We start from the raw sequence: 12,529 nt of genomic DNA on the forward strand, positions 1-12,529 counted from the left end.
TAGCTGAAGCATATCAACGCCCTGCTGGGTTTGTTCTGCCGGGGGACTTGCCTTTTACCACCAACGCACCCAGCCGAAGACACCTGCCTCAGGAACGGGGCGGATGAGTGAATACTGCGCGGGTGTGAGGACACGGCCTTAAATCCACTTCTGGGGATAAGTGGCTATAACCGTTCAGACAAGACCTTGGTAACACGACGCCCAGGACCACGTAACCTTGCTATTTTGCCTTTATGTTTGCTACCCAGCCAGGGAGGCTACAGCAGGCGGGCGGCAGCGGAAAGGCCCCGCGGTCACCTCGGCGCCCCAGCGCGGTCCGCGCCGCCGCTGAGGTGAGGCCGGGCGCCGTGTCCACGTCTTGCCGTGGGAGGTCACGGCGGCGGCCAGAGAGAGGGAAGGAGGGAGGGAGGAAGGGCGGGAAGAGGCGGCAGGGCGAGCGCTGCCCGGAGGACGCCAGGAGCCCGCTGCGGCCGGCGGGGCAGCCCCGGCCCGCCGAGGCTCGCAGGGGGCGGGCCGAGCCCCTCAGGGTGGCTCTTCCCAGCACCGGCCGGCGGTGCAGCCCAGCCCGCTCCCCCCGCCACGCGTGTGAGGGGGCAGCGGAGAGCGACGGGGGTTTCCCCACAGGAAGCCCAGGCGAAGCGGGGGGGGGGGAGCAGGAGACGCTCCGCCGCCGCCCTCCCCCTCGCCGCACGTGCGAACCGCCGCCCGCCCTCCCGCGCGCGCGCCGGCCGCCCCTACCTGCGGGGCTGGGGGGAGGCTCCATCGGCGGCCCCATGCTACGGCGGCGGCTGCGCACGCGGCGCGGCCCGCCCCTACCCTCTGCTACGCAGGCGTGGCCCTGCCCCCCCCCACGCGCCGGGCGGACACTGGGGGCGGGCGCGCGCGGAGTGCGGAAAGTAGGCGGGGGGGGGGGGAAGTAGGCAAAGCGCGTGCGCCGGCTGTGCCGCGGAAGCGTGGGCGCATGCGCCGTGGGGCGGGGGTGGTGCGTCTCCCGCCGGTTCTCTAGAGCCGCCCGCCCTTGGGCACCGGGCAGGGTGTGGTGAGCGCAGGGCCTGAGGCAGCGCGGGTGGGCGTAGCCTCTGGGGTCCCCCGAGAGGTCCCCGCAGGGCCGGGTATCGAGCACAGCAGCTTCCCCAGCCCCTAACGGGACGGCAGGTCGGGGTGTCGCAGCCTCCAGCCGAGGGAGTCCTTGGGGTGTCTGAGGCTTCCACAGCAAGGGCTTGAAGTGGAAGATGAGAATGGCAGCGGTGGCCGTTGTGATCGATGAGTTGGCTTGTGCCCCTTCGAAAGGGCTTTCCAGTGTTCCTGTGTCTGTATGTCTCAGACCATGTTCCTGCGGCAAGCGTTAAGGTGATGGAGGAATCAGGAAATTTAGTGTCCTACCAGAAACTCTCGCAAAATATTACTACGGAAACTCCTGTTGGCACGGTGATCAGCCTAGTGAAATGCAGAAGTTGGGTTACTCCATACCCCAGTTACTTAGAGGTCACTTTTTTTTTTACTTCTATTTGTGCAGTTCAGCATCAAAGATTTCAAGTATCCCCAAGGTGAATGTTAAACATTGCAGAATCACAGATTCAGAATCTAGGTTGGAAAAGACCTTGAAGATCATCTAGTCCAACCATTAACCTAACACTGACCGTAATTGCGTTCTCAAGGAAGTAGGGTCTCCCGGAGCCTTCCCCAAACACCAGAGAGACCTTGCATAACTGTGGAAGATAACAACAAGCAGTCTGGAAAAAAATCAGTAGGAGGCATTTTGATCACAATTACCACATCATTTGTTCTTAAAATGAATTTTCATTAAAGTTTTTAAGTCCGCAGTTTTTCCCCAGATTTACATTATTTACCCCGTATGAAAATTCAGTCCCTTTATTTGAAAATGGATCGTTTCAACTTGAGACCACACTAAGAGCCAAGTTCTTCGTGCTGATACGTTCACAGAAATTAGTAGAGCGTGATGTAGGCAAAATCTTCCACACGAATGCTTTTGGCCTTACTGATCTAGAGAATTTTTGTTATAGAGCATTAAGTGTCTATGCTTTTTTTTCTAGTCCACAAGTTTGATCTCATTTCTTAGAGTAAAATGTGGATATTAAAATTGCTTTTTGTAGCTTGAAACTATACTGCTTCAGTTAATGTTTATACACTGATGTGAAAATTTTAATCGAACAGGGATGTGAAAATGCAACATACCAATTTATTTGTATTTGTTTTATTAAAGGGTTTTGGACTATGCCACTTCTGCAATGAATGTAAGAGAGTGTTAAAAAAAGAAAGATACCAGCCAATCTGCAAAGAGTTATTATATATGTGCAATGAGAAAATACAAGAAAACATGGTACAAAAAGGAGCTTTCAGCATGAGAACCAAAAAGGAGAATATACACTTACAACAGTAAGGTGAATTAAAAAAAAAAAAAAAATAATTGAAGTTAGTAATCTTTGCTGCTCTTAAACTCTTGGCTACTGGTGTTTATAAATGCCCTGCAGAATCAGAACTCTGAAGATTTAAGATGAAGATCTTTGAACTTACATGTCAGCTCTGTGTATTGTTGTGTTAATTTGATAGTTTTCAGGGACAGGATATTAGGCTAGACAGAACTTTGCTTTGAAGTAGTATTTCTGTTCTTTGTTGAACACAAATACAAAACGAAAAGTCTAACAACTTTGTAATTTGGGGAAGTTGTTCTCTCCTGCTTCTTCTTCCAGTAACAGCCCTGCAAAGCAGAAACAGGATTTTTCTGCAAGTCTTATTTTTACGTCTGCCAGACAAGAGTGAAGAATGCTAAGAACTGCAAGGGAGTAAGAGACATCTTGGGGAAATAAAAACAAATACAAAAGAAAAAAATGGATAGAACAACTTCGTTCTGGAGAAATAGGGCAGAAATAGTTTTTGAGTGAGGGCATATGCATATGTGGGTCTGATAATAGTCTCGTGTTATTTGGCTATTAGAAAGTATTGGAAATGAGAAAGTATCAGAGGAAGTGTTATCTTGACAGATAAGTAAATGAGAGTGACATTATGCAGAGCAGGTATGGCATAAGTAAGGCAGTAGGACAGAAACTGTCCACACAGGGCTTTAAATTAAGTTAAATAGCTTGTGTCTGACTTGGGAGTCAGTGCAGTGATCCCAGGAGGTGGTGCAGTGGCTGAGTCAGTGACACAAGGAAATTATTTTCTTATAGCAGTTTGAATGAATATAAGCAGAACAATTTCCCCGACCAGAAAAGGGGAGGTTACTGTGTTAGAGATGTGAAGTGTTAAGAACCGTGTCAAGAATTTTAGTAGCATAGATAAAAAAGCTAAACACTTTGTAAATACATGTTCTGCATGCTTTTATATGCAGTCTAGATGTTAATAAGGTCATCAATCTATATAGAGAAAAAAGATAGATTTACTTTCCTCATTAGTGTGGAAGTGTCTGTTACGTGAACTCCATCCTGTGGGAGCACCCAAGGGTATAAAGGGATGGTTTCATTAAAAAAAAGAAAAAAAAAAAGTGCAAAGTTGGTCTTCCTTAGACATGAGGTCTAACTTGCATGTTATCCCAGAAGAGTTTGGAAATGGCGTCTGGGGTATGTAATTTGTGTTTAGTCCAATCTTTTTAAATATGAATCTTGCACAGGTTCTGCAGCCTTGTGAAGTTATGCTGAAATCTGTGGGGCTCTTGCTGTGTAGCACTTTGATACAAGTTAGTACCATATGCTTCATTTAACTGACATACTTATCCAGAAAACTTGCTTAATTGGGACATCTCCTGGGGCACTGATGTAAGACTAGTAGTACTTAATACACACAACTGTTACTTAACAGGGTCTTAATGGGACAGTGGCTACTGTTTACCAGTGTCTGCCCCTGGTTAGTCAGTGCTGCTTATAAGTCATCTGTCTGTTATGGTCTCTTGGAACTTGTCTATACAAGGAAAATGTTCCCTGCAATTAATTCCCTGAGGGTAAAATACTGGGTGCTGTAGTGAAAAGTCTGGTGATGGTGGTCCCAATTTCTGCGCTGATTATTACAGTGGGGAAGATCTGGTAACTTCCCTTATAGCCTTGAAGGATGCTTGAGGTAATGTTTTTCTTATAAAATTAAATATAAAGATATTGTCATAAGTAGTGTTGGATTGCAGTCATTTCAGTGTTTCTAAGATTCATATTGTCATTTGATTAGTTAATCGCCCATTTTCAAAAGTGTGAACATATTTTCACACTTCAACCAAGACAGTGTTAACAATGAAACTATAGATAGCAGTAGAGATTAATTATCTATCACACACGTCTCTGCACCTTGTTCTTACCAGATAAAGAGAGCCTATCTTTCTGCACACAGGTGTGATTTTATTTTTTTTTTTAACTCCAAACGATAGCCTTGGTCAAATGAGTTCAAAGGACTATTTTCAAATGGCACCTCTTCAACATTTGCTGTTGACATTTTTGATCTTGTTTCATGAAATATAAATTCCAGTAAAAGACTGTGATTCGTTGCTAAGCTTACCAGTGTGAAATACATTCACTCAGAGGTGAGAGATGTGGGGGAGCTTTAAATGAGAATTAACATTTAGAATCAAAGAAACATTTCCTTCTCTTCTTAAGGGAGCATACTTCTACTGAAGCCACTGTAAAGTTGTTGAGGGCCTTATTTGCAATTACCATCTGAGATTTTCACTGACTGGAGAGATGTCTTCCAGAGATGGAAAAAGATGAAGAAGTTTGTCGTGTCTTTGTTGTGCAAGTTGCAACATTTTATATTTCTTCCCCCATATAAAATTAAACCCACCCATATGTCTGTTTTCTAAAGGTTTAAGGACTGGAGGTCTTCACAGCAGAATCTGCTATTGCAGGAAGAGGAAACACTAGGCATGTTGAACTATTTCTGTCCTGTCGTATTAACCTAAAATTCTGCTTGTTCTAATGAGCAGATACTAGTAGTTGGCAGACCTCTGAACCTGCAGCCTGTCAAGTCTCGCATAAGTGACGTGAGGCTTCTGTGGTATCTTCACAGTGCAAGCACTAGTGCTGTGTTGCCTTGGCCTCTCGCTTGCTCTAGCAGAACTGCAGCTGGCATGTTGCTCGGTGGCACGGTCTGTGGTGGCAGTGCCTATGTCGAGTCCTGCAGCCTGTCCCTTACCACTTCACCAAGAATGAAACCTCTCCCTTCGTGGGCCTAGCCTTTCCACTCATGTTTCAGGGGAGTTGGAAGTATCTGATCAGGGTGACTACCATAATTTGTTTGTTGTCTTTCTAGCAAGACATTGCTAAAGTAGTATCTAGGGAGCTGGCCATCTGCTCAAATAGAAAAATTGCATCAAATAATAATTATGTTTGCCAGTCACTACTAGATTCAATTGGCAGAGTGAAAAACACTTCCATTCCTTTTCCAAAGTCCACACACAGGAGCACAATCTTTCACTAGCTTTTGTTTCCTTAAAAATTCCTCTTTATCTCAATGGATTCAGAGGTACCCTAAAGTTACAAACTATATACCAGGTGTAGATGACTTGACCGGCATCAAGATTTTCAAATAATAGTAGTTCAGTAAGGTAAAAGTAAGGGAAGGTCCACCACCAAAACAAACCAGTCCATGAACTCATCATTTGATCTACCCTGCTCACAAGAAGAATTACTTTTCAGGCTATGGTCAGAATGTTTTCTTGTCTGAATACATTCACAACAATTATAGGGTGACTGTCCCTTGTATTAAAGGTTTTATTTGGAAACTTCAGCCATTACTATGGATTTTCATTTTCCTTCCTTGCAGCTCTGCATGCAGTCATAAGTTTTCTTTCTGTTCGTGAATTTCTTTAAAAAGCTACTTAGCCATTCTCTGACTTTATCCTTTCCCGTTTTTTTAAATGCCATACAGAGAAGAGCTAGTCCCTGATCATAGATGTTTAAAAGGAAATGGTTCAATGTTCACTGTGCCTTCTAGGCCACAGTAGCCACTGTGTGGTTCAGTCCTCTGGGTGTGTGAGCTGGCACTAGCACCGTCCTGCTGTCTTTCCATTAGTACTAGCCTGGAGACTTCCTAATCGCTCCCTGGTCTGGTTTTAATGTGTTTGGGGTTTTTGTGCCGCAGTAGAGAACATCTCTATGGAGGCAAGCTCCGGACTTCTAAGGTACTTTCCAATCCATTCCTTAACATAGACAGGTGTTACAGCTCCATCCTTGGTGTCAGGAGTTATTACAAGTAGAGAAAAAGAAACAGAGTAAGTGTTCAATAACTGAAACATGCTACGCAGTCGGTCCTGTTTAAGCACTAGTCTTGTTTGTACATACTCTTTTTGTGTAGTAAATTCCTGCTTAGAGACACAAATCCTCTTAACTGCTGGTTGATTCTCTTAAGTATCACTGTTTCTTTAGTTCTGTAAATGTTTGCTTCTTATAGGACACAACACCCTGTAATGTAGGATCACCATTCTGCCTTGAAGTTCAACTGTAGTAGTTGCTTCTTTCGTCTCTAAACCTCAAAAAGCCTTATAAATAGGGAAACAACAGTACGAAGAGCTGAAGCAGTTTGCCTGCCATTGTGGAGGAATGCTAGTGGTAGAGATCTGAAGATCAAGCTCCTCCATTTATAGTCCATTGAGATGACATGAGATTATAACACTTTTACTCATAGTTCAGGAAATTGGACCTAAATACAATCCATACTTTTGCATTTGGATTGGTGCCATTGGACATGGTAAGATCTGAGTCATGGGGGCAGAGGACAAAGGTGAGACAAAAGCTACTTCTTAATGTATGTAGAGAAGGATGCAGAAATGAATGAGAAAAAAATACTGTTGCTGAATGTGATCCTGATACTGTCTAAAAAAATCTTTCTGTCAGCAGATGGCTTCTTTTTGCATGTATCAAGCTCTCAATATTTAGTTTATGGTAAATCCTCATACCTGTCTACCCAAATTTACAGTAGGATAGTGTTATATAATTATCTATGATGTTATATTTGCATACCTCCTTAGTTTACATTGTTGAGAAGTCTGTTGTTGTTTGTCGTCTTCTCCATAAAATGTAAAAAACAATCTGTTCCTTAAAATTTACAATAATTAAATATATTCACTACACTTCACTTGTTTCAAATTTAAACTTAACACTTAAAGACTGATAAACAGGATGTAAGTAGAGGAAGATGCTTTCCCTACCATAACAGATATGATCAAAACATGTTTTTTTAATAAAAGCTTTTCCCCTCCCTTTAGTTTTTAGGTGTATAAGAGTGATGCAACAATAATAATGCTGAACACTTAGCTTCTCTGTATTCACCAGTCTGGAAAATTCAATCTGACTTTAAATTTAACACTACTCTGCTAAGGAGCCTCAACTGACCGGCACTGATTCTGTGTTTTTACTTACTGAGATATGGATTTTATCAAGAGGTAGTATTGGCAGTCATAAAACTCCATAATCTGAAGTTCAGGAAGGGGAAGAAAGTCTTACAAGCTTCTTTGTGTTCATCCATTGCTTTGAAATACAACTTCTTGGTTCCTAGTATCTTATCTGTGTTGTGCAGTTAAGCACTTGCCTGTTTGTAAGTACAGGAGTCTTATTGTTGAAGACAGTGAAATTATCGTGTCACATATTTTTGAGCTGAGAAGTAAATTCTCATTGTAGCTGCAAACAAATGTGACTTCTATCCCCATCTCCCTGTCTCATTTTTTTTATGTTGCCGATTATGGTTTTATAGCTGCTGTACTTTCACCTACTGATACTCATTTCTGTGTTAAGGGAGCACTGAACGTGGGGGAAGAGAGATCTGATTTGAAAACTGAGCTCTCAACATGCATTTCCCTGCAACGTGATTCTGGTATGTTCCTAATTATCTACCTTAGTGGGATATTTACATCCTTAAGTAATACAGGTTTTGTGCAACTCCAGTTCTGATGGCTGGTTGGTGGGGGTGCGGCAAGGGTTAGTTGCTGTTATGTGGCAAACCACAGTATCGTCTGCAGAATCCTGAGATATTTTTCAGACTGATTAATGTGACATGTTGTAATACATAAAATCCAAATGAAAACTCAAAAGATTTATCCCGTTGATTCCAGTTCTGTTTAGAAGGTCATAAGAGCCTGACGACTTCTACATTCAAATTCCTCGTTGCAAAGAATTTAATGAACCGTCTCCTTTGCTTTACAACCAGTGTTCAACCTTTATTCACAACTGAAAAGATTATGAGGATATGTAATGTAATGAAGCTGGACACCAAAATGAGTACTCAATGGAAACCCTTGGCAAAGTCAGTAAAACAAATCTCTAAGATCTTGGAAGTGCTAGCCAGTTCTGAAATTTCAGTGACAGTGGTAACGATTTTAAGTTAGGGCAAACTGAAACTGGGAGTTGAATACAGACACTATGATTCAGAATTTCATAGTTAATCTCTCTGCTTTCTAATTAAATAACTGTTTAAGGTGTGTCCTGTGTTTCTTGACTTTTCCTAACAAGCTGCAGTTTGGGATTATAGATTTTATATAAGTATTTATATTATTTACCTATCTCCAGCATTAGTCTGATCATTATGCATTGTTGACATCAGTATTGGGGATTGGGGTCTGTTTCTTCAGGCATTATCTACATACCTGTTTCAAAAACCTCACAGTATAAACAACTGAAATGACATAACAGGCAGAATTGAGTAAGGACAAAGAGAGCAAGAAGACACTACAAATGTCATATTTGGTTTGAGCACATCTACTGCATATCTGTTATCATTATGCATATGTAATATATGTGGAATGTAGTATATGTGCTAGATATATAGGTATTTACTTATCTTTCCTACCTATGCCACAGAATTAGGAAGGAGCATAGCACCAAAGAGGACATGATTGAAAAATGATGTATAAAAGAAAGTATAAGTAAGGTTTAATTTTCTGTCATGTTTTTATATAACTAGGGCTAAGTGTTAATCAACTCAGAAAAGCAGGGATTTTTTGGTCAGGCTATTTCAAATTCATTGTTTCTTGGAGTTTTTTTACCCCCCTTTTTGTAACACCTTTTATTTAATTTCAGTGACTAATTCACATTTTAGAGAATAGTCAGTGCTTTGAACTTTCTGCAAGGTTCATAACATCTCTGATATTTCCCAGAACTTCTACAGCAAAATTATGGGAGAGCAAATTTGATATTTCTGGTAAGTCAAGGGCTTGAAACAAACAGAAAATTATTCTTTAAAAATTAACAATTACATAAATTAGCACAGAGAAATAGAAAAGCATAGAAAATTATTAAAATGCCCATCCTCCCAATCTTTCTGTGTTTTACTTTGGGAATTTGGAAATGTAACTAAATCCACTGAAGAGGATAAAGCAACATTTTTTTTTCCTGAGCATTGTGTTCTGTGGCACAAACATGTACATCTCCCACAGTATCATAGTTTGTATTCAGTTAAGTATCAAAAAGTTGATTGCAGAGTGTGATGAATCAATTCCCATGCTGGGTTAAGCTGTAGAAAGGGGAAGCTGAAGTTTGAATTTCATCATTGTCTGATATGGAACAGCAGATTATGAGTAACAGCAAGATTTTAACCCCTGTGTTCTAAAAAAACATTGCATTTGCAATGTCAGAGTAACTCTTCACTTGTCTATTCTATATACTGTTGCTAGCATCTATAGAAATAAAAGTTCTGTTTGTTCTGAGGGTCCTTTCTCCCTGTTTATAAAAGATTTTAAGATATGGAAATTTGCATAGCTTGGTATTTATTTTCACAGCTAGGAAATCTTAGCAAAAGGGAGACAGCCAAGTTAGCTGCAGAAATCATAGCACATTTAGAGAATCACAATTTTATTTTAATTTTTTAAGTATGTTTTTATTGGGTTCTTAACAAGTACTTCTTACACCTTCTTGTTATGCTTCTTGATTTTTCATTCCAGAAACATATACTGTAAGTATAGTATCTTAGTGTTACATCTTTTCTTCCACTGCTATTTCATGCATAGGAAAACATTTATTATTCTTTTGCCCTCTATTACAAGTATGACAGCTTGGCCCTTTGTATTGCATAAGGATCACTTTTTGTCAATTTTAGCAGGAGAAGGAGCAGTATGTTGCAAAACTCTACCATCTCTGGCAAATGGCATTCTTGTTATGGTTCCAATTTCAAACTTACTGGTATGCCACTTATGCTGTCATCCAGTATCCTCCAGTTCATTAATATCATTCAGTTTTTGCCACAGTTATCTCCAAATTTGTCATACTAATTATTTTTCTTTTGTTGTCCGTGAAAGTTTTTGTCTAGTTTTTTAAATATAAAGGTTTAGTTGGTGAGTGGCACCTGATCTGTACCAGTATTGACAGATACACTAATGCAAATCAGGTGTGTGGCTGAAGTGAGTTTCTGCAGATGCACTTTTACCATCCCTTCGTATTCATCTGCTTCTTGCTTAGCCATTTGCATATTAACTTGCCTTTTACCAGAAAAAGCAATCTATAACCTGGAATGTCAAGTTGTTCGAAATACTGCATATGCATGGATGCTACCATTTTGAAGTACTGAAATGCATTTGCACTTTTACAACAGTGACGGTAGCTATTAATACTGTAACTGAAAGTAAAGAAATACCTTTGTAATTCAGCTCTTCTATTCTTTGAATTGACTTGAAATTAAGTCACATTAGTCAAAAAAATTAGGGGAAATTTTGAAAGTTTTTTTCAGCTCAGGTATGGTTTGCACAAGCAGGAATATATGTTAATTTAAAAAATTGAAGCAGTTTGCTATGTTTTTAAGCTTCTAGAATAATATGATGTTTAAGAATGTCTCACATTGATTTCATTGTGGAAGACAGAGCTACTTGTATGTAAGAGACTTGGGATATAATCCTAACTAGGACCTTCTGGCCTAAGTGCAAGCAAAGTACCTCTAGGAAGGTGTAGCCATTTGTGGTGGCACTTTAAGCTCCATTCATGTTCTTATCATGTCTTCAACAGAGATAGAAATGTAAAGGATTGTTCCAAAGAAAATATTATGGTATCTAGCTTTGTATAATTAAAAGATAATTTTGAACAATTTAGCGTTAAAGTAAAATTACTGTCTGGATGATGTTTAGGACATCCATCTATTGAATGCAATTTGCATTGAAATCTGTCTTACGTAGCCCGAGTTCTGCCTGAGCTAACACTCAGCTACAACATGGCAACTGCAGAGACATAATTCTTCTGGTATCTGGGGAACATAACGTTGGCCATTTTGTTGACTTGGTATTCATCTTAAGCCATGTTCTGCTTTGAACTTAAAGAATTCAAAATCTCCAGCATAATTTTTTCCTCATAATTTCATTCCATTGGTATAGCAAAAACCCCACAGTGTACCACCACCTACAAATTCTGAGTACCAACCAGGTTAGGCCCCTGCAGCCTTCCAGCTGAAGAGCTCTGGTTCCTTGACAGGGGTGACATCAGTCCCCAGGGTTGAGGCCACAGAAGACACCTGAGTGAGACCTCCTGCTGGTGGTGAGCCAACACTGGGAGGGTGAGAAGCAGCTGCAGTGAGAGCTGCTCGCCAGCCTGCCTGCTGGAGGCACGGGGCTATGGCAGCACAGAACGAGGGTGGGGGAAAGCAGCAGAATCTCAGCAGCAAGGTTCTTGCCAGGTTAGGGAATGTGTAACGGAGCAGCTGTTGGATATGCAGTGACAGTTACCACGACCACCATGGCTTTGCTGGCTGACAGCATGCCTCCCAAAGGGGGGTAAAGCATGGGCTACTCTAATCAGATGTTCATTCGGAGAAAAATGAACTTTCTGTCATTCAAGGCCTTGTGGGTACTGCAAAGAGAACAAAAGAATACAGTCATTAAAAAAAAGTCACTGGCTGCTGACCTACCTGTCAATAAGCATTAAAGAAATGTGATGCTACTGCTGAGAAAATACCAAATTTGCTTTAAAGAGCAATGCTAATGTCAAATATGAAATCAGAATCAGTGTTGATTTGTAACAATCATGCTGGAAACCAAGAGATGCTTTTGGTTTTATTGCGAAGGAAAAATCCTCCACAACACACACTTGCATCAACAAGGGAGAAAATCTGCTGCTGACATAGTGAGGGCACAGAGCGGGGAAAATGGTAGTTTTTCATTCCGGGCAGTTTGGATATAGTATATTCCTCACAGTTCACACCAGCAATTAGGCTCTGGAAATTGGCAATAAACCCTAAGAAAGGATGAACATATTGTCAGAATAGTTGTTTTTTTAAAGAGGTGCATTAAGTCTGACTCAGGGAGGAGCTGGAGTCTGCAGTGAAAGGAGAGTAGCAAGCACTAACATACTTCTAACTCCTTGGAGTTAGAAGCTGTGCTACTGTAAAACAACAGTTTTTCTAGGAAGCAACTGCAAGACCCTCCTCAGAAGAAGACATGCACACACTAGTTCCATTTCTACGGACTTAAATTCATATCCTGTTTCAGAAAAGAGAAAGAGCTTTGTGGTCTCACTTCAGCTTTTACTGTGTTTGATATACATCAGAAATACCCTCCTAGCTTTTCACACACTATCAGTCAACAGACTACTGTGATTCTGTAAGTGCTGTGCTGTTCTGGCAA

The 12,529-nt window shown here is 41.3% G+C and overlaps 1 protein-coding gene across 1 annotated transcript in view; it reads right to left on the bottom strand.

Moving 5' to 3' along the window:
• Nucleotides 1-850, bottom strand: part of CMC1 (C-X9-C motif containing 1) — a 43,597-nt gene extending 42,747 nt beyond the window's left edge. Inside the window, exon 1 of the mRNA XM_074860915.1 lies at nt 739-850. Coding sequence (XP_074717016.1) covers nt 739-775 — 37 coding nt within the window. The 5' untranslated portion in view covers nt 776-850. The remainder of the gene's footprint in view (nt 1-738) is intronic.
• Nucleotides 851-12,529: the final 11,679 nt, after the last annotated feature.

This window comes from Strix uralensis, chromosome 1 (genome assembly GCF_047716275.1).
Source record: "Strix uralensis isolate ZFMK-TIS-50842 chromosome 1, bStrUra1, whole genome shotgun sequence".
Lineage (NCBI taxonomy): Eukaryota > Metazoa > Chordata > Aves > Strigiformes > Strigidae > Strix > Strix uralensis.